At 38.5% G+C, this 27,746-nt stretch overlaps 1 protein-coding gene across 4 annotated transcripts; it reads right to left on the bottom strand.

The window, feature by feature from the left end:
* Positions 1-83: 83 nt before the first annotated feature.
* LOC110977688 (HEAT repeat-containing protein 1-like) lies at positions 84-27,476 on the bottom strand. Of its 4 annotated transcripts, none has more exons than XM_022232011.2 (44): positions 27,354-27,476; positions 24,764-24,924; positions 24,196-24,412; positions 21,845-21,986; positions 21,486-21,587; positions 20,933-21,144; positions 20,484-20,589; positions 20,271-20,356; positions 19,733-19,975; positions 19,052-19,162; positions 18,777-18,894; positions 18,019-18,216; positions 17,733-17,818; positions 17,210-17,421; positions 16,743-16,861; positions 16,350-16,544; positions 15,852-16,059; positions 15,545-15,708; positions 14,994-15,192; positions 14,502-14,689; positions 14,005-14,226; positions 13,426-13,656; positions 12,910-13,041; positions 12,530-12,624; positions 12,196-12,327; positions 11,481-11,724; positions 11,243-11,371; positions 10,863-11,111; positions 10,506-10,629; positions 10,116-10,303; positions 9,830-9,882; positions 9,439-9,562; positions 7,042-7,185; positions 6,689-6,907; positions 6,329-6,456; positions 5,973-6,072; positions 5,678-5,830; positions 5,372-5,506; positions 4,930-5,034; positions 4,522-4,690; positions 4,266-4,423; positions 3,711-3,869; positions 3,496-3,604; positions 84-3,272 (listed from the first exon to the last, which is right to left on the bottom strand). In XM_022232011.2, exons 2-44 carry the CDS (start codon positions 24,915-24,917, stop codon positions 3,184-3,186), a joined length of 6,651 nt encoding a protein of 2,216 aa, XP_022087703.2. In that variant the 5' UTR covers positions 24,918-24,924; positions 27,354-27,476; the 3' UTR covers positions 84-3,183. The 4 variants fall into 4 exon arrangements, with proteins under 4 accessions (XP_022087703.2, XP_022087704.2, XP_022087701.2 ...); XM_022232012.2 differs by having other exon boundaries at positions 5,973-6,051; positions 10,116-10,306; XM_022232009.2 differs by having other exon boundaries at positions 10,116-10,306.
* Positions 27,477-27,746: the final 270 nt, after the last annotated feature.

Consider the following 27,746-nt stretch of genomic DNA (forward strand, 5'->3'; position numbering starts at 1 on the left):
CCTCCGCTATATTGATGTTTCTCGGACACCCACTGCTACTCTAAGTGACTACACGTGCAGTCATTCACGTACATGGCTTGCTATGCAGTAACCGCTGTTTGGTGAATTGATTTTATTTCAAAACTTTCCCGTGAAAATCACAAAATCCAACACATGTAATAAAAAGACTGGAAGATCCAGGAAAATCATTTTCACAACGACCATACAGAGTTTCATCACGATTATACGGCTGTCCTCGCTTTACAACTTAGTCTCACTTCAATCTACATGTATATAGTGCATTTCAAATACAGACTCCAGCCTGTACAGTTGTAGCTTTGAGGCAAACCTCACCCAGTTCCCACTCAATGCACCACTCGCCCCTTCCTGCATCCAACCTCCGTTGATTACCACCTGTACAGCAGATTACTGTTAGTTGTTCATCAAAAAGGCTTATGTATACTGCCCTCAATGGGGGTTAATACAGACATGCCAGCTTTATGATCTACTACGATGCAAGCATTATGCACTGGGCTGTAACGATGAAGCATGTGTTATGGGTGTTGGAAGCACGATTTTGTAATACATCACGATATTGCTTTATGCATGAAAAAAATCTCGGCTCTGTTCAGGAAAGGGAAGCCATCCATCAAACTGAAATCTAATTACATTGGCGACGCCAACGCAATTGCACACTAAATACACGAGGTTAATTCAACGCCGTGACAAACAAATCTAACAAACCTACAACACTTGCATTAAACCATTACATGTACATGTATACTACGAAATACACGTCAGTCGGCCGATTGGGTGAATTTTTTTGAGCAAACAAGTAGCCCATCTGACTAAATCCACCATTTTGTCATAATTGGACGAGAATTCGGAGTCCATTATCTAGGTTTGATGCTCAAAGTTACTTTCATGCTGGATTACCATGAGTTACCAAATACAGAATGAAAAATAAGGGGCCCTTAACCAATACCTATAATTAACGATATGTGACAGCAATGTACGACAACTCTCAACACAGCAATCATTATCATTCTCCTGATGTATCATGTGGAATGTAGATTGGCCCACACAGAGCGAACTTCCACAACTGTTATGGTCGTGTCCCATAGCTAGCTTTCACTTGGCAGACAAAGTCCCTGGTCGGCGCTATTGCCCTACTCAGTTTCAGGGCGACATGGGATCTTCCGGTCGGCATCAATATGTGGCCAAGGGAGTGACGTCGCTGTAGAAGGTGGCATAGATATCCGTGTTTGGCTTTTGTTTTTCTGCTAATTCGCTGAAGTAGCCATGCAGAAACTAGCAATCATTTTTACACAGAAAACGACACACTGACATTTCCCTCTATTATTTAGGGGATTTCGGACAATTCCCCTTTTCCACAGGCATCACGAGATAGCCTGATATTTCAGCGAATACTGAGAATCCTACAGCAGGATATGTGTTGTTGCAAGCAGAATTCCCACGGATGAGTTCCTCCAATGTTTGCACTCCACACAGAGCAACTACCGATACGTGTACGTCATACGTGCCACTTAACACACCGCTGTCATCAGAGCGTAAAGAACAACCATTCATTTTTCTGAAGCACCCAAACCATACAAAATATTTACAAGGTCATTTTTGTCGAGGTAATCAAATAAGGTGACCCGACAAGGAAATTTACTTTGTTATCAAAACAGCGTGACTCAAAGGTGAGGTCTCATCAGAGTACCTTCAAACTGGAGTAAAGAACAGTCGCGTAACTAAATTACCGAGAAAATAAACGACGAAAAAAGGTTCTATAGGTGGTAAAAACAATGAACATGAAGTACATTATGCGATAACAGAACAAATAAATGAACAGATAGGCAGTAAATACTATATATTATCATTCTTACGTCAGCATTACTTGCATCCCTTTTCAAATTCCTAATAAACTGTCCCAATTAAACAAAGCTCAAGTACTGCTCATTCGGGTTTCAAAGGATACAAATTGACCTCACATGGCTCCAGTATAATGCCAAAAAATTAGGTTTTATTTCATTCAGGAAACTCAGCAGGATAGCGGCAACGTTCATTTCAGAGTGGAACCTTCCAAGAACATGTGCTCTTGAAAAAAGTCACGAATGGTCTACATTATTGCAACACTTCTACGAAAAGACCAATTGTAGACAGATTTCCCATTTGGGGGTAAACACACATGTGGTTGTATTCAAGCCTAGTTTGGAACAGACTGATTGACCAAGTTTCCTTCAATAAAAGCCAGGGTGTCTGCAAAGTGTCTGAGCACTAAAAAGTGTAATAGAATGACATCTTTTGGTTTCCTGACACCCCCATGGGAAATAGACATCTGAAAGTCATGTTTCCATGAATAAAATTTAACTTCTACAAAAATGCAATTATGAATTTAAATGTTTCCTAAGAATGGTGAAATAACAACACTGTTTTAACATGGAACAACTTTTTCTTTCCATGTGATTTGTTTTGATGGCATATCTCATGCTGCTTTTTGAATATCTACAACCGTCTGTCCATCAAGCACTGGGTCTATTCCTGTGATGGCTTTCAATTTTCCAGGATAAATAACTACTGAAATTCCAACTTAAAAAACACAATTTCAGCTTAACCTTTTTCGGGAATACTGAGCAGTTGCTACTGTTTCATGCAGGTTGTTTTCCAGATATAACTCACATATGCCATGAATATACTTCTGGTTCAGAAAAGGGAAATTAAAAAGCTGCAAATCACATCCACTCAAGAAGCTACACTTTATGTCAAGAAAGTTGAATGTGAAAAGACAAACTGTTTCATGCTTATCCTATCCAGAGCAGGTGGGAGGATACACTGACAACATCATTATTTGTGACTGCAGCTGTTGACTTTATCAGGTCAACAACCGATCCAATACAGTTGTTGACCTAAATGAATCTGTTGACCTAAGAGCCTCGGAAGGCAAGTGCATGCTTCACTGGGGGTGAGCAAATCCAGAAATATGAAAATCATGCGCAAATACTCCACCCCAACCCCCAAATTAAACAGTGTTTTGTGGGTATCATTATGGATAATTTGACTATTCAGACACAATTTTAATCTTAACATTTGAATAATTTGCAGAGTCATTACTGCAGGTCAAACTTTGTGTTATTCCTGAATCACCAGCCTTGTGTTTAATACAAAGTAGTTTGTAAAAATCTAGAATGTGACAAATACCTAGAAATATTTTTGAAGAGGTTCGCCAAGAGTCTTCTCAAGTTCACTGACAAGAAGCTGACATTGTTGCTCAACCTCAACTGATTCGTCTAAATAAAAATGAAAAGGATTCTTGAAATCACAAATAAGTCAAGAGGGAGTATGATTAGCATGATTAGATCATCCTGGAATTGTCTTTTCTTTCACAGCCCAGTTCAATGGAATTTGTCATTTTTTTCTTAATATCAATTGGGTTTGGGGTTGCTGATGCTTTCGTATTTCCTAATGACAAGTATGTATTCTTCTCCTTTTTCCCTATGACATTACCCTTACCTTCCATCAGTTCAGCCAGGAATGGAATAGTCTCAGGAAGTAGGGACAGATAATCCTCAGCCAGTTTCCTATGCAGCTCTTGGAGAACAGTCAAGGCTGCAAATCGCACCTGTAACGCCAAAAATCGAACAGTTCAAAAGGTAAAAATCTGTTGTGTAAAGTTTTACAATCATTATCATCAACCCCTGCACTAAACCAGTTCACCGTTAACCAACCTTTGCAGAAGAGTGTCTAGTCTTCAATAGCACCTGGTAGTTAAGTGGTTGCCATGTCGATGACTCATGTGATGCCACCAAGAACTGAGCAATACATGGAGTAAGGTGATTGCTTACTCTGTCCTGGTAGTCTGTGTCGGTACCCTGCATGTTTTCAATCTATTACAAGTACAAACAAGAGGATGCTATCGTGTAGACTGAGCAAAGCTTGCCAAACGATTTTCATTGAATCTCACAAATAATATTTATTGCTGTTTGTTTTCAGACGTAAGCGACAAAACTTCTTCAAGTATTCAAGTCATTCTGAAGGTCCTGAAAATAAGTTACGTGATCATTATCATGAAATTTATTTCAATAATTAATTCTATCTTATTTTATTTGGCTAAGAGTGGGTTCTATACTAAACAAGACACCTACTCCGCTTTCTTCTCTCTACCCTGGAGTAAAGCCCACCTTTGAGAGCGAATACTGCATAACCCCCTCATCAGTTTTCAAAGACTTCTAAGGTTTTGTGGGTGGGAGCAGTAGTAGTGGTTTTTCATTTATCTTATTTACCTGATCAACAAGTGGTTGCATGAGCCTCTGAAAGCGTTCCTTGGAGACAAATCCTCCTTTGTCATACATGAAGCACTTATGGAGGCAGTCCAAGAGATAAACAAGAAGCAATGTTGACTTCTCTTCACTATGGACAACACCTTCAAAGAACAGCTTGTCTGCGGATGAAAATATATCAAGCACATGTATGAAAATATCAACTCCAAAGTCAAGTGGGACACATCTGACTTATTTCTATAGTGACGCAATCAATTACCTGTTTTGGAGGTATTATTGATGTCCAGAAGATCTGCAGCTTTGGCCGCTAGGTGACCAGCAAACAGGGTGAAGAGGCTCTTGAGTTTGTTAGCAATGGCATCAGAAAGACGATACAAAGTCAACAAACGCTCCTTAGGGGCACTGCCGCGAGTTGCCCAATCAATGACCTAAATCATGTAATAAAAGGGAAAACAAAGATTAAACCATTACCACGGTCATCAGCTGCAATCCTCTCATCTTTTGAAGGAACAATTTGAACGAAAGCTTTCCTTAATATGCAAGACTTTTTGAAGAAAACGCAGTCGAAATATGTATTACTGTAATTCTCCAGAACTATACTGTCCGTTTTCAATTCAACAATCAGATTTTGACAAAGAACTTAAAGAAGATCTGACGGCTTTTATACCTTGATGAACATTGGTCTGAAACTTCCTTCTGTCATTTTCATTACAAGCGTCAGCATTCCATTAATGGTGTGACCTTCCACTCCTTCAACCTCAGGTAAGCTTTTCTGCAACAAACACAAATGATACAAACCAATCTCAAGAGATTGCTACCTGTGATTAAACTTAATATGACAATAAACAGTGGAAGACTGCTATTGCAATCCATGATCATGAAAGACGCAACCTCATTAGGCTCCTGCATGTCTTGGCCAAGATGCACCCACAGAAATCAAGAGGCAAAAAAAGCTACAGACCCCATGCGCTGTACAGATATTCAAATCGACCCACAGCAAACAACCACTACAACTATCCTGCAGCTTGTTGCCAAATGTTCTACGGCTCAAATACATAACTGATAAAGGCTGGATCATGTAACAAGGTGGAACCATTAATGAGACTTACATCTGCATATTTTGCTCTGTAGTCCAATGCAACAAGGAAGAAAGCAACAATCTGTGGCTGGTACCCTGCCATATCAATCTTGTCCATAGCACTCAGATGATCTGACAAAATCCCCATCAGGGGGCCAATACTATCCTATGTATTAGACAGACCAAATGAAATAATCTTTACAGTTATATTTCTATAACCTGATGCTAAAACAGGAAAACACGTACAATGTTAGAAAAAGCAAGCTGAAGTGTCTTAACTGCATAAAAACAGACTATGGAATCAGAAGGTTGTGACACCATCTGATCATAATCTCACCTGGTGAGAATCGACCAGTCTGTCATAGACTTGACTGAATACAGGCAGTAAGACCCTAACCGCTACCGTGCTTGCCAGGTTGTGGCCTAGCGCCTTCAATCTTAGGTTAAGCTGGGACTTTTCATCCTCGGCATTGCAGGAAAGACGGCAAATCTAGAAAACAGAAAAATTTCACCTCATCAAATAATTTGAAAATTAAAAAAATATAGCTCTTTCATAAATAGTGTAATTTTAAATCCAAGGAAATATTTGGTTGATTTAGAAGATTTCATTCATCCTAGAAGGAAAGATGTACCTGAAAGAGCAGATCAACAAGATAGGGGCTCTGGAAGTGAGGCAGTGTCTCAACCACTTTCTGAACTGCAGTCACAGCACTCAAGAGAAGGAAATCAGAACTGTGAATCCCAAGGAGGAAAAACATGACAAAACACACAACCATAAACAAAATAATAACATGACATCATGTTTTGATTAACTCAACTTTGAAAATCATTTAAATCATCCCAATTGCAGCCCAAGATGTGAAAAGCAGAGCAAGTTTAAACCTGACAGCCAAGCACAAAAAGATACCAAATTATGCAGGTGCCAAAACTCCAAACCACTTATTCAGAAGTAAGGAGAGGTCACGATTTGGTCCTTAGAGAAAATTACCTGACAACTGTTTCCTTGATTGCTAAAACTTCCAGAAGACGTGGCATGAGATGAGGAAGGTAACGAATGGAGTGTGCTCTCAAAGTGCGCACGCACTCTGCCAGGCAAAGTACTGCACTTCCTTGCACCTGAAGCAGAACATAAGGGAGACTTTTAGTGAACATAAAACTAACTAACCAACTTTAATTTGGCCTAATTTACAACAATTTACAACTTGTGGAAAACTGAAAATAAAAAGTGTTTGAAAGTATTTTAATTCAGAATAAATTCTGGAACAGCTTTGGTTGAAAATGACAATATTGAGGACTGATAAATATTTTTTCAGACAATTAGCAGAGTATGAATTTTCTCCAACCTAACCTGTGTATTCACTCCTTCTTCTTCACATATTGTGACAGATGATTCCAATACTGGTCCAAATTCTCTAACATGGTTCTCTCCCAGAAGTGTACAGAGAAGTTTCAAACTATAGAGGGCAGTATGACGATTCACATTAACCTCATCAGGGGCCATGGCTTGATCCTTGGTTGCCATGGCAATAATCAGGAGACCTGAGATTAACCCCAACAGACTTTCACTCTATTGAGAGACAAATGTTAACAACCACTGGTCAAAAAAACGACATCAACTCACTTATTGCTCTGATATTTATTTTTACAGAAAGAAAACTTGAAAACCATTTTAACTGCAAAATCAAAGTTTTAAATACTGACCTGTTCCTCGCCGAAGTAGTCTTGATGCTGAAGAAGTTTGTTGTTAAGCAATTCCATGGCCTTACGCCTGACAGCTGCTAACTTGTTGCCAAGGAGATGGCTGATGACATCGATAAAGATATGTACAGGTAACAGTGCATTGACCTAGAACAGGATGCCACACAGCCAAAGAAACCTATTACACACTTCTTATTTTTCACTTCTTGTCAACATTCTTTAACCCTTTGCATGCTATCAACGCATATTTGCGCCCGCTCTCCATATTCCCACACTGCTAAGGGTGCATATTTGCACCACATACAGTGTTGCTATTTCCATGCGAATAACTACGTCATTGTAACCCCTGACCTCCATCCGGGTATTTTAAGATAAATACTGATCTATGAACGCCATTGTCTACGTGTCATCTCCGAAACTTTTCTTGAAAAATCTCTCCAAAAAATCTAAACATCGTAATTACGGCAGGTGATTTGCATTGAAACGATAGCTGCACGCTACAGATGCTGTAGATGCATTTCAAGAGATTTTTGAGGATGCTGGCTCCGGAGAGTCTGACTTTGAAGACGTTTTGAACAGTGGTGAATTCAATCGTGATAGCAACAATAGCGATGTGTACATGTCCAATGAAGGTGACTCTGACTTGGAGTTTGACAACCAAGGGGCAAACCCAGCACCACCACCAGCCATGCCAGCACTGGTCAACGATGGACCAGGGAACAGGAACGAACGTCCGGCACACGCACAGAGAGTGCAAGGCAGTGGAGACACAGCTTTTAGGGCTGCCATGCGAAGGGCCTATCAGCATGATTGGCTGATGATTTCAACCAGCAGCACGGCCAGATGATTTTTGAGAGGCCTAATGATGAGGACATTTCAGAGTGTGCATTTTTTTCCCACTTTGACTGTGCGGTGATTGATTTACTTGTAACTGAGACAAACAGGTGCATGTATGTCGCAACTGTTATTGCTAGGAAGGGTGGCATGGATGGTCTCAGCCAACATTCGAGACTTCGTAAATTGACAAATGTTGATGCTGGAGAAATGAAGGCATTTCAGGCTATTCTACTTCTGATGGGCATAGACAGGCGACCTAATTATGATGCCTACTGGACAACGGAATGGCCATTCCAGGAGTGTTATACTCGCTTCATGGGTGGAGTAGACAGGGCAGATCAAGGTATGTGGTACCACCTAACCTTCACAAAACTCTCAAATGGTGGAAGAAAGTTTTTGTCTACCTGCTGGAGGTGTCATATGAAAACAGCTGGGTTTATTTGGGAGGACTTGCACCCTGCGACGAGACAAAAGAGAAGTTCCAGTTTGCGATTGTACATGGCCTGATTGAGGGGCATGTTCGACCCGAGGTAAGACCAGGACGGAGATCCCTGAACCAGCCTTCAAGGCTTACTGAGCGGCATTTCCTGAAGCACATCAATGTGATGACAGCTGCCGGCCGTAGGTCCAGACCAGACTGTGTTGTTTGCTGAAACCGTAACATCAAGTGCCACCAAACAGAGTATGTCTGCGATGAGGGCGACTTGCCGATGTGCCCAGCTCCATGTTTCCGTCGCTACCACACGCTTGTGGACTACAAGGCAGTTTGTGAGCCAGGATATCACTGAACTGACTTTGGACATGATAATGTGACAGTGTTGGTCAGTTATGCCTCAGTTTTGTATGTTTCATGAAAGTATATGGGTGATGCACATGTGCACCATACTGTACATGTACTGTACATGTACATGTGGGTTTGTGTACGTGAAGCGCAGGATGGTCTAGACTCACGCATTTCAAAAGTCTCTTTCTTTTGTATTAGTCATCCTAAAAAACATGCTGTTTGGACTACTACGTTGGATATTTTGTCTTTGACAAATTATTCACAGAAAGTATTATTACACAGAAGCTCCTTTAGTGGGAAAAATGCTTGTGAATATACATGTACATTGTATTTTCAGCATGTACAAAGATCTGTCCGAAGAATAGTTTTCTGTTTTAAACAAACATGGATTTCAAAATTATGTAACTTCCAGAATAAACCTCATAAAGTAATCTTGTTTGAACCAACATATTGGAAATCTTTGTCTCTACAAATAATTTATTTGGTGATTTGTGATACACAAACTGTTTGAATGAGAAAAAGGCCCACAAATGCATGATGGCAAGAATTGGGTGTGTACATTCAAATAATCCAGCAGAGAGGAAATACATACTATACAGATTCGTAGCATGCAATTGTCTGTGTAAAGTAAAGATCAACCATGGAGGGCATTTCTCAAGGATCAGCTTTTTGCAGTTCTTTAAAGGATTCTTTACTCCACAACCTTAACTGCAATACACACATGTAGATGGAATATACTTTCAATTAGACTGTTTATCAACATCTTTCTGTTTTTTTACCTTATCAAGAGCATCATAACAGCGATGCAGCAAAGCCTTCCAAAATTTTGAAGTCTCCTTCCCTGCATTTTGATGAACACTTTGTGCAACTTGGGTGATGTAGCCTAAAAGGACTTCCAACAATCTGCAGGAAAATGAATGGAAAACCACAGACTAGTATTTATTATCAGTCCTAACTTACTTCATATTTATTTTGCATTTGCACTTATGTAAGTCAAATTTCTCAAATCAGTAAGTTACATACTTTCTCTAACACAACATCAAGCAATTGATGATTCGAGCAAGCTTGCCAGAATGTACCCAACTGAAGTTTTATCACTTTAAAGTAGACACCCAATGCCTTCAATGAATATGCACAGATCACACTTTTTAGAGGGGGGTGTAGCCTTACCTTTGAAGTAATCTCTTCAAACACTCTGACTCCTCCCGAGTGGCATTAACTACCTGACAAAGACACCAAGTCAGAAAATTTAAATTCCTGAATGGTTCCATGCAAATTTTAATGTTTTCCAACCACACAGAGCAGATTTTTTTCTCTAGATGGAAACAGGAACAAAGCCCACTACTTCATAACTGACAACTGCAGTATCAAAAAAACTAGGACACAATAAAGGCACAGCAAGGACAAGACAAATCTTTGGTCAGGTTTAACTTCCAGCTCATCTACTAATCCCTACCTTTTCCATGAAGTCCGTACTGGAGACTACATATGGCATGAAACACACAGCACTAAATCGGAACTGTCTCATTTGACGAGCCCGGACATTTGGATCAGTTGCAAATAATGGCCCCTGATTGGGTGAAGTTTTATGTCGCTGTATCCTGGTACTACTGTGTCTAGTGGCCATGGAAGGTGGTCTCTTATCTGCTTCATAAATACAACAAATATGAAAAGAAATGCACTTTTGCATGAACACAATGAATGTGAACCCAAACACATTGCGATGCAGCTCCAGAACTGCAGACCAAACCAAAACATTTTGAAATGAGACATAATCAACATTATAAGTTAAAAAGGATTCCTTAAAATGGAAGTCAATTTGAGCAAAAGCCAAACAGTATCCTACCAGTTTCCTTGTCTTCTGTCAACGTCGAAACGTACTCCAACAATTTGGTCAAACTGGATATCTCAACTGTGGGTGAGAATTGTTGGCATAGTTCCAACCAAAAGTCAATACTACGACCTGGTCCCTAATATCAGAAAGAAGAAAATATGAACAAAATCAGTGAAACTGAATCAAATTCCATCCAACCATTCTTCCATACATGGAAAGAGTCCAACAAACCCTAACCCTGAAAAATATTATAAATTTCAGCTAAAAAATTACACTATCAAAAATGACTCACTGATTTCAATCTCATACATATAGGGCTTACATGAATACTACATAAAATCAGACAGCATCAAGTTTTGCAAAACACACCCTAATGTCTACATCATCTCCTGGGTGCATCGCTGCTGCTCCCTTGGTGACAAAACCTCCTATGAGCAGTGCCAGCATCTTAGACAGGTATTTCTCCTCACCGATGGTAGTCATCACCTGACTGAATAATGGTAAGCGACGATGCTCTGGAATGTGTGGGAAGGCATCTACAAAGACTCTCATTACCATGACAACCACCTCCTCAACATCCTTTCCTAATGTGGAGGGTAAGGTATGCTGCTCATTGACCTGGTATGACAATAAACACAATGAGAAATACAGATGCATTAACATGACCTTCATGTTCACTGTAAGTTTGTCACACCTTCATATATAACTTAAACATCTAAGCATTTAAATGTTGGCATTGTTTCACTGACCTTGATAAGAGCAGGTATGACGGTCTCAATGGTACGTGAAATGACTTGAAAACTATGGCTGTCATCACGATGCAACATGTTGGTACCCATGAAGGTAAAGATAGCCATAATGTTGTGCAATACATGATCCTGTGAGGAAACAAGTGCTACAATTAATTAGGAAATGAACTTGCACTGGAACAAAAATCATTTCTCAGACAGCTAAAATTATAAAACTAGAAATCCTTTTGAGTGTTACCGGGAAAAGTCCTGCAGCAGTTGCTAGCAACATCAAAGCATGACGGTGTGTTTGAGTGTCTTCTGATGTTCTTATACACTGTACAATTAGCTCAACATTGAATTGCTCCTGGCTCAATACATCAACGGGTAAAGGATCACTGTCAGGGGACAAACTGTTGCAGATATTCAGTATCGTAGTCAGAATAAGTTGCTTGAGGTATTCAATAGATGATTGTGGTTCTGTTGAATCCTGCTCTAGGCACCTGAAGGAAAGAAATCAAACAAAATGGGGCAATCAAGTTTGAATTTCAATAAACAAACTTTAACTGTCAGGGCAATATTTGTTATCATTTGAAAAACTGTTGACAGTTTCATCTGTCAAAAGGGTCTTCAAAGATGGATCAAAGAATGCATAGGCTATCTGGTCAGGGGTAACAATGCCATGTGAAATGCTTTGATTCTCAAGGAAATGTTTATATTATTATTAAGGATGGCTGTTTTACTTCAAATCAATGCTAAAAGGCTCGAAGTAGCTAACTCACAAGACATTCTATCTTTCTTCAAACTGAAAATTCCTGTATCTATACCCAAATATTTCAAACATAAAAATAAATATCACTTGTCACAATTTTCCAAAAAATTTTAATTTTGTAACAATGAGCAAGAAATTCTACTCCAAACATTAATCACAGGCATGGTACACCAATGAAGTTTACACAAAGAAATCTGCTCACCTTGACAGAATAGTGAAGAGAGATGGAATCAGCTGAACTACATCAGCAATCTTCGTGAGTTTCTTTTGTTGAACGAACTCCAAGATGTGAATGACGCGTTGCCATTGGTTGGCTTCTGGTTCTTTCACATTACTGGAAACAAAGAAGTCACAGGGGATTATTAAGATAAGAGTAAGTGATAGTTTAATGAGAGAGAGAAGTTATTGTCAGTTCAAACTTTCCCTGTCCCTTTTATCACACAAGGGTTTTCATAAGTCTAATCAATACTACAAGATTTTTTTCTTCTCAAAAAGAACGAAGCAAATGTAAGTTTTCTGATATCATCTTGACTTACTCTCTTGCTTTCTTTGCATCTCTGAGGCTTACGGCTTTTCCATCCATAGGCAATTTGTCCAACTCATATACAATTTGTTCTGCCTCAAGGGGCAACTAGAAGACAAAATTATGAAATAGGATTCCATTAAACTCAACTCCAACACCTAAAAGACATGTTACAAAATACAAAATATTTGATACCATTCATCAGAACCGAGCTACACAAGAAACTCACTTCATTTGCCACATTCAGGTTCATATGTTGATTTCGCAGTAGACAGACTACGCACAATACAAACTCCTTTAACCCTAACCCCCAAGGGTGTATGTGAAATCTTGTTGCAATCAGAGGATTTGGGAGTGTTAGGGTTAACAAACAAATTTAGCAAGTACATATACCTTTCTGAGGGTGCGTCTAATGCTGACAGCTACTGATGAATTCTTGGTAGCAACCTGCTGATCAATTAACCTTGACAGAACATGCTGCTTCAAGGTCTTGGAGGGTAAAGCTTTAAAGAAAGCTGGTGTGATCTGTAAGGTTGAGTAGCAAGTTACTGTTACCGTCTTAAACTTTAATCATGCATCAAATAAGACCAGTGGAAGATTTACATATACTGTGCTTCGCCAGGAACACAACGAAACATAACTGAAACTTTATTAACCGACGTTAAAAATCAATACAGCAATAAAGAGACCACCTCAATGTTAAGATAAGTATTCTAAAAAAATCCTGTAAATTATTATACATTTCTATTCTGCTCTTGAAGGAACATATTATCAGTGACACCACTGAGTGTCGGCATTGTACATTTTTTTCACATCAATGCAGAACCTTTTTCAATTCAAATGCCGAGTACTCCCTGTTACACGTGATTATAACTATTCACTTTTTACAATAATAGATTATTCTGATACCTGTCTAAGAAACAGTTTCTGCGGGGGCTTCATATTTGGATGCACTTCCTTCTCTATCTCCAAGGCAACCATGATGTCATCAATGCAATGTTGCACAATAGCAGCTGTTTCTGGGATGAAACGTCGGATAATGCTTTCCAGAATGACAGCCTGGTCATTTTCAAGTTGACCTCTCAACTGGCATTGTGTCAAGAGGCTATGGAGCATGTCCAGCAGCAATGAGAGGAAATGCTGAGGAAATAAGCCAACATAACAATTCTTATGATTGCGTTTAGAATTGGGTGGAGACTTAGGGTTTAGGTTTAGGGGATTGAGTTTGTTAGAAACTTGTGCATGTTTAAGACAAAAAAAGTTTAGAAAATGTCAATACTGTTTTGGGTTGAGCCTAAATTTGGTGACAGTCCAGGTGTCTGTTCCATTTGTAAATAAATCTAAGTGATCCAAGTTTCACTTTGACCTGAATTTGGGTTTGATCTTAGTAAAAAGGGACACACACACAATGTGATTGGTTTTGATAATAATCCTATTTTGGAATAATATTTCAATATATGGAGAAGATTGACATTAATAATAGCTCACCTCATTAGTGACTTCTGACAACACAGAAAGAAGTGCACGCTGTAAATACAATGGTACATTATCCTTGTTGACAAACACAAGTAGCCAATTCAAGCATTGGATCTTGGGATGGAGGTTTTCTGCAGCATGCTTTCCTTTCTTTGTCTTTCTGGGTGTTTCTGCTGGTTCAGACTGTTCAGCCTTCTCAACTGAACTAACGTTGGCAAAGAACAATCTCAATGCCTGCAAGGCAACAATTCAGTAATTAAAAATGGGATTATGTGCTATCAAAATGGAAGTAACAATGCTGTAGCATACATGACAATAGAAAGAGTGACACATTTAAAATGGACAATTAGATCTTGGTGACAATGACAGAGACAATAACAATGACTATGATAAATATTACTAATGATAACAGTTAACCACTTCTTCTTGTTCGACCAATATCCCTTTTTTTCAATTTCAACAATGTTGTACTACAGATTACTGGAACTTGATCAGTTAAGATTTTATACCTGCTTCAAGTAGTTTGCATCTGCGATGATTTCATCACCCTTGCTGATAAGAAATTGAGCCAGTAAGATATAAGGCACCTTGAGCTCTTCTTCATCCAATTTGACCAATAAAGCTTGAAGACAATGTACAGCAGCAGCTCTGATTGGTTCATACTCACTGGACAACACCAGTAACAGGGAGGGGAGAACTGCAAATCAACAAAAAGGGTAAATGTACTTCCTTTTAATAACCTTAATATTGACAACATCCAACTATCTCCTGTCCACCTACGTCTAGTTTTTGTTTTGAGAGAACACATTCTCCTGTTTAGAGTTTCTAAAGATAGCAGTTGATTTCTGCTTCACCTATTAAATGGCAAAGAATAAATCTTACCCTGCTGCCTACAAGATTTGTGACTGACCCTGTCGTATAGTGTATAATATTATTCCTGAGAGATTCAAAGATTGCTTGAAGCAGAATCATCCATGAAAGTGGTTGAGAACTTTCACTACCTTCCGATTCTTGATCCAGAAGCTGACCTGCAACCTCAGAGGTCATTGAGGTATCTTTTGTACTGGTAAGACCAACATGAAAACATCGTGCCTGGTAGAAGGGTGAGACTGGATAAAGCTGGGTACTCGATGCCTGGTGAGGCATTGTCCAGACGAGACAGAGAAACTTCCAAAGGAGGTGTGGTTTAAGCAGATGTTTCTGAAAAGGTCACAATAATAAACGACAAGCAAAGAATGCAATTATAATTGAAGGCTAGTTAACATGAGAGGTGGCAGTTGATCTCCCTTCCTTGCATTTCATTAACTGCCTCAAAAATAAGGCATTATAGCCAACAGATTGGGCATGATTTATTCTTTAATGACAAGCAAAGTAAAGTTTGAAAAGATAGTAAAAAATCAACTTTTCACTCCAATATATATTTTCCTAAACCTTATCTGCACTGCCAGTAGTATTTCTTTATGCCAAAGGAAATCACAACTAAAATTTGTTTCCACTATAAAATAATTCACAAAAAGAAAAAAATCAGCTACACATGAAAAGGAAACCTCACCCGTATAACGTTTGTCAAGATGGTTTTGAACACGGGAACATGTTGAACCTCTTTCTCCTTGGACCCAGCAGCTTGGGTCAAAATGTCAAACAGATGTAAAAGCCAGGTCAAATACACATTGATTGGGTCGCCTTCACACGTCACTGAAGCCCACATGTACGTTTCTAAATAAAAACGGGAAAAAAGAGACTTTAAAGATGACATGAATACTTACAACTGAAAGAAAGAATCTGTATTTCACATTTTGACAGAAAAGAGAACAGAAAAATTGACACATGCAAAAATAAATATGCAAAGAGAAACATACCTGACTTCAACTGCTGCACTACAGGGACGTTACCAACAATGCTTTCAAGACACCACAATGTGGTCTCTACTTGTGACTGATGCATTCTGGGATTGTCTTCCTTATGCTGTTGCTTTTGCTTCTGTACCAGCAAATTGGACAGATGAGCATGTACTGCCTGAGGTAGGTTTCCAAGGCTACCACTAAAAGAGGGCAGGGGCTCCTCAGGCTTCAATTCAAAAGAAAGTGAAGTTTTTAGAGTACGTCAAAACATACTGCATGCTGCAAAAATGACTTTCTACTTTAAAAGCATTCACAAAACTTCTCCATGACATAACATCCTTAATGTTGAGATATACTTGTAGTAGGACCCCCTTCAACCTTTGACTTGTATGTGTAACCTCTCACTCCTAGTAACTCATGAATAATAAGTGTTAAGAAAATGCCTTCTTCCTGTTTTTCCCGACAGGCACTTCCTCCTATATTTCTCATATGGGGGTCAATCTAATTGATACAAACCTGGATAACAGACATGCCTGGTACCAGCATCATCTTGATATCATTCTTAAGGACTTCAAGCAGGTCTACAGCTACATACAGTTTGCTACACTTCTTTGAGTGATGTGCTATCCTGAGAAGGACGAAATCTAGTAAAACCTGGTAGAATGCTTGATGAGGATGTCGCTGGGTGATCTGGGCCATGAACAGGGCAATCTGGGTAGATATTTCAACAGAACTATGTCATCATTCTCCAGCAATGTCAAGAGACCATTCATAGTAATGATTGCTATTTCATTTATATAGAAGCATTTTCCAGATTTGGATGGAATCTTGGTAAAGGCACCACAGTTTTTATTTCATATCTATACACAATTCAAATGGAGATGAAAGTAGGCACTGCATCTTCCCTACCATTTTCATCCGTTCATCAGAGCCAGCCTTTATTAAGTGTCGTGCCAAGATGTTAATCAAGCAACTTGTAACTACAGAAGGGTAGGAATCCTGTTCCCTCTTTTTTCCCATCCAATAAGCTACAACACAAACAGAAACACAAAAATTTTATTAGATACATTTTCTCAGTGAAAATCTTTTTCCAGGACATAATTTTCATTACCCTAGAGACACTTCAGTCAGGGATAACCCAAGTTATTAGCATTCATAATGCACAATGTCGACAAGTTTCAAAGATTTCCTTTCTCAAGGAAGTTCTTTTATTGCAACTGAACATCTACTGTGTACCATTAACTTATGATTAGTGACTGATTTCCTGTCGGGGGCAATTCCTCTGTCACCTGTCATTTTCTATCAGCTCAGTTTTAATTTCATCAACAATATCAAGTTGAAATTTGTAGATGTAAATCAACCAAAGTGGTACCTACCTTTGTTTAGGAGACCAAAAATCTTAAGATCCCTCTTCAATGTGGAAAACCTGATGATGTCAATTATTTCATTGTCTGCTTCAGCCATTTCAGGACCTCGGTAGAACATATAGGGCAAGACTAGTGGTACTAGTGAAGTCCGTCTTTCCACACTAAGATCCCAAAGACAAGTATCTCCAAGAAGTTTCAGAGACAGTTTGATGGAAGTCAGTCTGGAAGTATTGGTATCAACAATGGAATCACTGAAATTGAATGGCTTAGTGGAAAATGTATTTCCAGTACTCATCAACTTAGCCAAATAATTCACGCCTGAAAAGAACAAATTATACCGTCATGTTTGGTGGACTGCAACGGCCTGGAAGCTCACAGAAATTACGGTTTAATGAATTTACATGGGTTTGGTTAAGCTTTGGGATATGCATTCCTATCTACAACTATACTATACTATACACAACGCTGGATTAATGCAATAAACTCTTAAGCAATGTTTTAACATTCTTGGCCCTACAGCCAAGGTACCTACCCTTTGTCTGTCTTCCTCTTACCCTTCCTGAGGATATCTGTCAGAATATCAAACAGCTTATCCTGTGGAAGGAGCTTGCATAATGGCTGGAAAGAACAATGGTTTACTATTTTAAGTTTCTTGTAAAATTTTCTCAGCTTGAGAGAAAAATTAAAATGCAGCGGAACAAAGACCCAAAGGTAACATAATTCTTTCAGTGGCTTCATGCTTCCAACCAGTGAACTTCATATACTTGTGATGAAAGTGAGTTTATAACTCTCAAAGAAACAGTCATTAGAAGACTTACTTTGCCAATTTCCAAAGAAGCATTCACCACTTGTAGTTTGTCATCACGAAGGCGCTGTAACAACGACTCAACAAAGAACCCCCCCATGACTTCACCTGCAGCTATTCTCTCTCCTAGATACTGTACTCCTAGCATTCTGATGTTGGCGTTGGCATGGTTGAGGCTCATGACTAATGTTGTTGAGGTGTCAGAGATTGTCTGCGATAGGAATTAAAGAGATATCAGCATTAACAAATTACCACAGCTGAAGAGCCCAATGTAATGAGCTCACGGCCCTTCAGGTAAAGAAACAGCTTATGGGTCTTTGTGCGAGGTATATTTGGACAATACTGTAAGGGTATCATCATCTATGAGTGAACTGAATACCTGTGAAGGAACACAGGGTTTTGTGTAGAAGCGTCCAACAAAATGACAACATAGCATACACTCCCTCAGAGCTAATGTTGCCATAACACGTTGACTGCCATGCACAATTTCAAAGGGGCATTCTCATTTGCCAAGTGTTGTACCCATGGGCACGTACATGTATTTAACAGGTACATTTCAGGTGTCTGTTTGAACATGAGCATACTCATAGTGGCAGAATCTGGTACCCCGGCAGTCGACGGGTTAAGACTTGTCCATGGGCCTAAGAAACAGATGTAGAGATTTGATTTCTGCACTGGTAGATATCCAGACTCAATTCTATCCAACACTCAAAGATGCCAACTCTTAGGTACTAAAGGTAGCACAACACAGAAACAAAGATCAACATGTACCTGATGCTTTGATGCAGAGACAGACATGGAGACGAGCTCTTGGATGATTTCCTTATCTCTGCTATCCATATCTTGAGACATAAAGGTTCCGATTGCCAGATCCATTGCTTCTGGGTACCTGCCAATAAAATCCACTCGTCAGAATGTGAAATGTGATTAAACTGTTTGACTGTGGCAGGTGGTAAAACATACATCCGAGGAAAGTTTTCTTGATTTAAAGCAAGAAGTCAATGCAGTGCCCAGCATGGTATTCCACACATCTGTTTCCTACCTACCTTCTTTCCAAAGCAGCAACAATAGATGACACCTGCTCTTTCAACTGCTTCACCAATGATGCCTGTTTTACCAGCATTTTTCTTACACTGACATACTTGATCAGAAGCAGCCTAGAAACAAAGTACACAGCATTGAGGAATATCAGTTCACATTGAACTCAGCAAGCAATGCAACGGTTGTACCTGCAGTCAGTTCTTTTATTTCCTAAACCTACCAACAGAAGGCAAGTTTTATATTGCCTGTAAAGTGATACTTCAGACAGTGTATATTTTCAGACATTTTCAAAGTTTCATCTAGAAAACTGATATAACAACCAAACTTTTGGCTAAATGAACGCTTTTGCATCAACATGCTTTTAAGAGAGATGGGTAAGAGTTTCTCTGGCCTGTTGGTCAGGGGCCCAGCCATTTTTTCAACATATTCACCATCTAGAGAATGAGTTGACTGACAGCTTAAACCCTACATATTAATTTACACAGAAACATATTAATCAGTCAAAATGTTAACACAAACGTTCTGGAAAATATTTGACCAAGAAGTCGGATAAAAGCCACAAAATACTTTCAGGCTATATAATGTATGGCTCTGTGCTTAATCTCTTTGATGATCAGCAATTTAGAAAGTTTTTGTTCACTTGTTAACTGAAATTGAACCTTGTACAGACACCTTTGAAATCTTACCCTGCCATTTCCTTCATTAATGTTGCATCAAGTTTGACTCTCTGTAAGATTTCTTTCATCACAGCACACATCAACTCTCCTCCCTCCATTTGGCAGTCCTGATTTCCCTCCATGACACTGTGCATTGTTGCATTGATAAGCCTAGTGAGGAACAGCTTCAACAGACGGGTAGAGTTTGATGCTTGTGACAATACCTCCAGTGCACTCAGAGTGCAGGTAAAACTGCAAAGCTTCTGGAAGGCACTATTGTAATTTGAAAGAAGATGAAAAGTTACATGGAAAAAAATTCAAATTGTAAGGGTCAAATGGATAAAGTCAAAATACAGAGGACTTGGTGCTAATGTGAAAGACTTCTTAGACACACAAAAATGTCAGCTAAATGTCAAAGTTAGCTTTGAAGTATTAAAACAAAATTTTCACGGAAGAAATTGACAAATCTTTTGGACACACTGCCACGGGTTACCTTTTCTAAACTAAAACATCTTCACAGGAAGGCATGTTTAAGAAACCGATTTCACTGACTGAATTCTGAATGTACCTCTCAGGTAATTCTTGCACCGGCTGGGTATGACATAGAATCGCAATGCAGGATAACCCTTCGACAGCTAACGCAGGAGTCAAGTGCTAAAACATAAACAAAATATTACTAACATTTGAAAAAGGTGTTAAACAAGATGCTGTGTCTTAAGTGTGTTGTTGCTATTAGCAGAGTCCTTTCTATAAACAATGCAAAGACCAGCTATCAACATACCTTACATATGCTCCTGATGATGGGGTCTACAAGGTCTGTCTTCATCTTGACCTTAATGGCCAGCTCACAAATGATCATGTAGCTAGATGCCTGGTAATCTGCCATTCTGCCATCAAATGCAAATCATCCAATTAATCTAAACAGAAGACAGTGGTGCCATTACTCTGACACTAAATCTTATCTGTTCCCCATGACTTTTGAAAGTTCATTCACATTCCTCATATCACACAGACAAGCATAAGTCTCCTTCTGTATCCAAATAAAGTGTGTACATGTACATGACAAAGCAAGAAAGACGTCCCCCTTTTAGTAAGCCTTGGAATTCAGTGTGTCCATGGATGGACATCGTGTACAAACTAATACATGTAATCAAGTACACTCTCAAATATGATCTCCTGTCTGAACATTTAAGGAGACCAAATCACTTGGTAACCATGGCAACTACCTACTTGGATTTTAGTCCCTTGAGCACATACGGAAGAATCCCAGACAACAGCTTTTCATTGACAGGTTTGGCAAGCTCAATTGTCCCAACAATTGCTGAGCAGTAGAAACTCGTCATGACTCGCAACAGTGCCTCAGTTGATCTAGAAGGAGTTTCACTATCTATAGATGATGGATCATTCTGGTCAGGAGAGTGGGCAAACTTGTGTCTATGTGCCTGTGTAAAACAAAATTACACAACAACATTAAAAAATGACACCAAGAAACATTTCTTCAGACCAGAATAATGCATACATGTATACCTCAAAGAGGAATTATTTGTGAGACATTCATTAAGCTACATGTATTACATGTATGTACACCAGAGTCTAGGATAGCTTTGTAATAATGAGCTTATCAATGCATATATGGTAGCTACTGTAAGTTACCTCCTGTTCACATAGCTTTGGCATTATAAAGGTGAGACAAACTTCAAAACTATGAAAGAAACATTATTTCAAATAAGTGATTATTAATTGAAAATTTACATAACAAGTAACTACATACAATCATTTTTACCTTAATGGTAGACGGCACAAGCTCACACACGAACCTAAGAAAACCAGGGTCTTTGAAGCATTGGTTGATAAGAGTTGTTCTTGACAAGGGCACCCCAGGGTTCTACAAGACAGTGAAGGAAATAATTACAAACTTGAGTTTTATACATTTGGTACAAATTTCTACACAAATAAAAGCCAACTCCTTACACAGGTATGAATAATCAAACTCCATTAGGCTTCTCAATAAACCTTGCACTGAAACACTAAACAAACTTTCTGTTTCCCTGTCAGAATGAGTCAATTTTCATAAGATTACTGTGGGGAGGATTTTGCAGCAATAAATTAATAAAAATGCTTTCATGTCCTTTAACCCCTGACCTGAATTGGTTGAAGCCAGTGCCACTTGTTAGTATCATCCTGTAGTCTCAGCAATTGAACCACACGGACAAAGATCTTGGTGTCATGGTATGGGATGACACATGCCAAAAGGTCATCGATATTGTAATCATGAATTGAAAATCTAAAGGAGAAATGAAAGAAGGTACAATGCAACGTTAAGTATGGTGCAAAATCTGGAGGAAATACTGTTGACATTGTCTTGGTTTTTTATGGTATGTTTAATTACCACATGAAACTTTGAACAGAAAAGAAGACAATTGGTTTTCATTCTGTGAGCTGCTCTACAACAAGGGAGGCAATTATGTTTGTCAATAAACAAGAAAGTTTTGAAAGGTTTGTCATAATCGCACGGTGGTTTAAGACTCAGACATTCAATCTGATTTACATGTATGCTTTTCAATTTTCAACAAAAACCTCTTCATTAGAGTCTGAAAATCAAGTTTTAAGTGTAAAAAAAATTATTTTACAATTTCATGTTGTTTCAGAGATATAACAGTTTTAATGTATAAGCTAACACAAGTAGAAAATAAAAAAGATTTACATTTTGTTTCAATGTAAAACATCTGCCGAGGCAAATAAAACTTTGTTTAAATATAAAATATTGCTTTTTTCATGTTGCCTAGATATCCCCTTCGAATGGTGTAGAGTATGATATGGGTCAATTCTTCGATGATATGGTAACATAACATTGAAAAAAGTCAACTAAAATAGCACAAAATACATATGTTTAAAAAGATAAGACATTTTGAAGAGTACCTTATAGTACCCATGGTAGAATGCCATAAATTTGTAACATATCCAGTGAGTAAATATCCCTTGTCAAGGTAAAATCATGGTAAATACTCAGAAATGTCCCTTACACCTGTGACAGATGGAATTTCGATCAATGTTTTCACTAGAAATATTGCCGAACGCACGTGAACGAGTGCCCTCTGTTGACGTGAATAGTCTGCGAAATTCAGCAACATGTGCCCATACATTTTTCTCTCTGATCCCACACAATTTGTACGATGTCATTGCATCGAAATTTTATCAAAGTGCCGAAGCCAGTTACATTTTTGCTGAAGTTAAATCTCTTTAGTTGTGCTTTATTCACCCATCTACACTGTACAATGAAATAATATCATCTTGCCACTGGTTGAATGGAATGTGAGATGCATTGTTGAGGAAAAGTCTTGCCCAAAAAATTACAAACGAACAAAGTTGTTTTTTTTTGTAAACTTGACCAGGATGGAGCACAGTTTGCGAGCAGAGAGAAAAGAGTAAACACTGTTTGAGCCAACCAGACGTGTTTTCTCTGAGGAAGCCAGATACACAGGTACTTTCATCTTGGACTGATTTTTGTCCAGTCAAAAAAAAAATGTAAAAAACAAACAGACAAAAGGTAATTGAGCTGTCATTGTGATGTAAAGCAGGCATTAATGGCTTTATCGTAACTCAGTAGAGCTTTATTTCCCCTGAACTTTTCCAACCTGAAACAAACCCAAAGGTAGCCATCAGACTCCTTACAAGAACCATTCAATTTGCAAAGCTACATATTTCACATTTTTCTGTCTTCAATGGCCAGGAAGATAGAACTCTCTCACGATGAGATCTGGAATAAATACCTAGAGACAGGATGGATCGGGCACAACAAGAGGCCAGACTATAACCATAGCAGGAGAAATTATAGCAGACTACAGCCTAAAGGGAAAGTTCATGGAACTGTACATTTCCGAGCAACTAAAAGCACACAGAGGGAGAAATGTATGAAATTGAACAAATCACTGCCCTCTTTTCATTCAAGAAATTTTCTTTGATGAATCATTTTTAATTTTTGAGAAAGAGCCATCTCTAAAACAAATGACACATCATCAATTACTGTTGAGGAAGCTTGTCCAAAAAGGCTGAAGCTGATGTTCGCACTCACCCGAGAGTTAATCCCCTAGATGAAGTGGGACCTCACAAATGGAACTGATATTAGATGAGTTGTGAGTAGAACCCGGGGAAAATGGAGTATCCCAAACTCAGTTACTTTTTTGTATATGACATAAAGAGAAAAAACTGTTGATGTTGGCATGAGGCTATTTACAGATAATTTCCGCCATGGAAGTAAGCTAATATAACTTTTAAATCTTTTCAACCTACATGTAGTTTTCTGTATTTGGAGATGATGTTCAAACATGCTTGTTATAGTTTTTAGGAATTTGGACCCTTCATTGTTCCGATATCTACTGATGTCTGGGTCAAATACAGTTTTAAACCACTGTGAATTGGCATGTTATTTTGAACCTGATAGAGTGTCTGTGTGAGAAAACTCCAACCAAGATGCTCCAAATCTATGTGCTTACCTGTGAATGAGCCATTCAGTAGCTTTCTGGGCAGGTTTTAACAAGAAGAAAGGAGACAGTCGCAGCAAGAAATGCTTGATCTTACGATCCAATCGTGAATTGACTTCTTGAGTTTGGACAGAGCGCTCAAGTGACTTTGAGGCATCATCAAAAAGGGTATTCTCAAACTCTTGAAAGCTAGGGTCAATATTTTCCAATTCTTGAAGACCGTTCACACCTAGTGCAACAGAAAGAAGAAAATCAATGAGTTGTACTACATTCACAATAGAAACAATACATGAGTAATGCACTGAAATGAATGCCACTAATCAAAGGACTTCAATTTTATAAACTCACTCCAAAGACCAACATATCCAAACTCAATTCTGACACATCCAGTCTTGGACCAGCAATTCCTATTTTAAGCCATTAAATTAAGTGTCACATCACTTACCATTGGCAAGTTTTATATTATTAATAAAACCTAAACAGCCATTGCCTTCATCAAATCTTTCACACTGCAAGACAACCGTTTTCATCTGGCTTCTTGGGCTTGTTTAACTTAAACGAAAGAAGTAACGCATCTTACCTAAGGCATAGAAAGTTTCCTGATCTAATGAGGCTGCTTCCTTGGAATCAAAAAGCAAGGACTTGCGATGTCTGTCATGTGTTACAGTAGCAACCTGTGCTTGGGGCACAGCAAGACGCTTGAGTTGCTGAGCTAAAGATGTCATCTCCGCCATACAATGACTGTAATGCCATAAAGTTACAATTTACTAAGAAAAACTTAACACTCTGTTGAAGGCTCCTCAATATATACAGGAATGACGAAGCAACCACCATTGGTAGGGTACATTTTAGATCATAATTTGCACATGACATCAATCTCTTTATCAGCTGAAAATGTAAATACAAATAGTTCTGATTGATCAAATTTGCAGGAAATGTGCTACCCATGATTTAAATGAAAAATACCTTTTATTTGGAATCTCTAAATATAGATTGAGGAGATTTTTGGGTCAAATCTTGCCTTGGAGGTGTTGAGTTCAGTGGATGAGCTAGTTAAATTCTGCCAATGAAAACGCTTGCATGAAAAATACACTTTTCTGGAAGTTTAACTTCTGCCTGAATATGTTGCAATTAAAAATCTCCACCAATTCACCATGGCAAATTTTATGATTACCATGGCAATTTTCCAAAATAGCCATCAGAAATAGTATTGCCATAGACACGAACAGTAACGACCACGGTAGCCATGCCATGTGTGCTGGTCACCGCATGCACAATACGAAAAGTATTATACTGGTTTTCCTGTCCATGCCATTTAAGCCAATGAAAAAAGTTTACACAAAAAAGAAGTTTTGCCAAAGCTTACTTTTATGCATGAAAATATTGCCATTACAAATCTCTATCGAATTACTGTGGTAAATTTTATAATTAATGTGGCAATTTTCCATAATAAACATCAGAAATAGTATTGCCATAGAAATGGCAATGGCCAAGGCAGCCATATTGGCCTTCAGCATGGTTAATTAAACTTTAAACCTTTTTTTCCCCAAAATCTCTTGAGAAAAATGACACCATATTCACATGATCTGATAAAAATGACATCATCCCCCCTTGAACAAGCAACATAAGCAGAAACAAGCAACATTGCTAGATAGATTATGGTTTGGTCAACGTGGTCCTAATCTGCTCAAAATACTTGCTTTAGCACTTTCTGCACACAACTGGATGGTTATCTTCCATGACTCTGTTGTTTCACACTGAGTTCAATGGGGTATAAACATGATAAAAAAAAAATAAAAAAATCTTTCCCTGACTATGCTCAAAGTCTATGAAGGCCCAAAATGTTTGTAGGCATCATTCTGAAAACAATAACTTACATTAGGCTATTATGTACCATCTGGCATTTGTAAACTTTGGGACCCCAAAGTCTTTGGCACTGCCATCGGTAGGGACAAGACATTGCATGATCTCGGACAAAGTGCATTGCAGTCATGTTGCATGTTGAAAAATGTTTGCGTGGATGTGCCAGTAGTGTTTTTTTTAACTGCCGGATACCACTGAATCCAGGGCTATATTGAAAAGCACGCTTCCATATGCAAGCATTCAACATCTTGTAGTCATTTTTTTGTGTGCAAAGTACCCAGATGGACTTTTCATGCAATTGAAATCATCAGCCAACAAATCGGCATATTTTCACCCCAACTCGAGGTGAAACACTCTCATGAATACATGGAACCTTTAGTTTATATATTTTTCTCTAACACTGTGAAATTTGAAGACTTGCACACTTTGAACTGTGATCTGCAAAACTTGTTTATCCAATGCATAAGCACCAGTCGTTGATGGTGTTGATCAAATGTGGCATGCTACCACGCGAATCATGGCAATTGAAATAAGCTCAAAAAGATATGTTTGCGAATTATTTCAGCTTTGTACTGGCCAACAATGTTATTCCCGAATCCCATTTTTAAATAAATGTACGCCTATCAGTCACACTTGATACTTGACCCAGAAAGTTGAATGATATATCATATTCAACTTTCAAGCTCTTTTTCTGCTCTTTGCAATGGTCATGAGGGTACCAAATTAAAGTAGAGAAAGAGGTCAACATGCAAACTTCTGGCAATTTACAGACCCTATTTTTTGTAAATTTAGATCAATAAATTACAAGAAAATGCAAATTTTTTACCTGGTTTTCTAACACTAACACACCGGACCATAATGCCGTCAAGGTTGCTTTGTTTTAAGCCAGAATTCCTCATAAATCATGCATAAATCAAGTAAATCATAAGTTCCAACATTTGTAACTCTACCCTCTTTCCACAAAATCAATCCTGCCTTTATTCAGCATGGAAACAGCGAAATGTAATAACGTGAGTCTTAAAGTAAGCTTCCATTCTGTTATAACATGTGTTTTATTCCTCCATGGTTATACTAGGAACAAGGTCCCGCAATTTACAAACGCCTGTCATGACTATACTAGGCATGGCAGCTCGTCCTTAGGTTGCATCATGGAGGAATTCCTCCATAGTTGCATCATATTGCGCATGCCTAGTGGCCACGGCATGCAACCCTGTGTAACAATATTCAACACAATTGTATTTAAAATCTACTGAAAAACAAGAGGTATTAAAGTTTACAAAGTCTTCAAAACCAATAATCCTACTTACAACTTAAGATCGGAAACGTTGTGAAGAACATGAAGAATATGCCCTGAACATGCTGAAGGCAATACTTAGTCACTTTCGGTCCATGTGCTTGAAATGAGCAGGTCCCATGTAAATACGAAGCCCTTTATATTCGGTATGAAGGCAGGGAACCAATTCTAGAACAGGCGAATCATTCTGCAAGGGGGCGCCCTGTTCTTGATCACTGATAGAGTGTGGTGATCAATATTAAACCCACTTACTCGGTCTGCCTCATTACTGTTCGAAATTATATTTTTTCTTGGCTTACGAATCACTATACACATGGTGAAGCCTAAGAGCATCTTTTTAAAACCATTTACCCCAAACGCGTTGATTCTAGTCAATATAAATGCCAAAGACGATGAATTCAATTTT

Source organism: Acanthaster planci, linkage group LG12 (genome assembly GCF_054643075.1).
Source record: "Acanthaster planci isolate LZ-2023a linkage group LG12, COTS_SCS, whole genome shotgun sequence".
NCBI classification, from domain to species: Eukaryota; Metazoa; Echinodermata; class Asteroidea; order Valvatida; family Acanthasteridae; genus Acanthaster; species Acanthaster planci.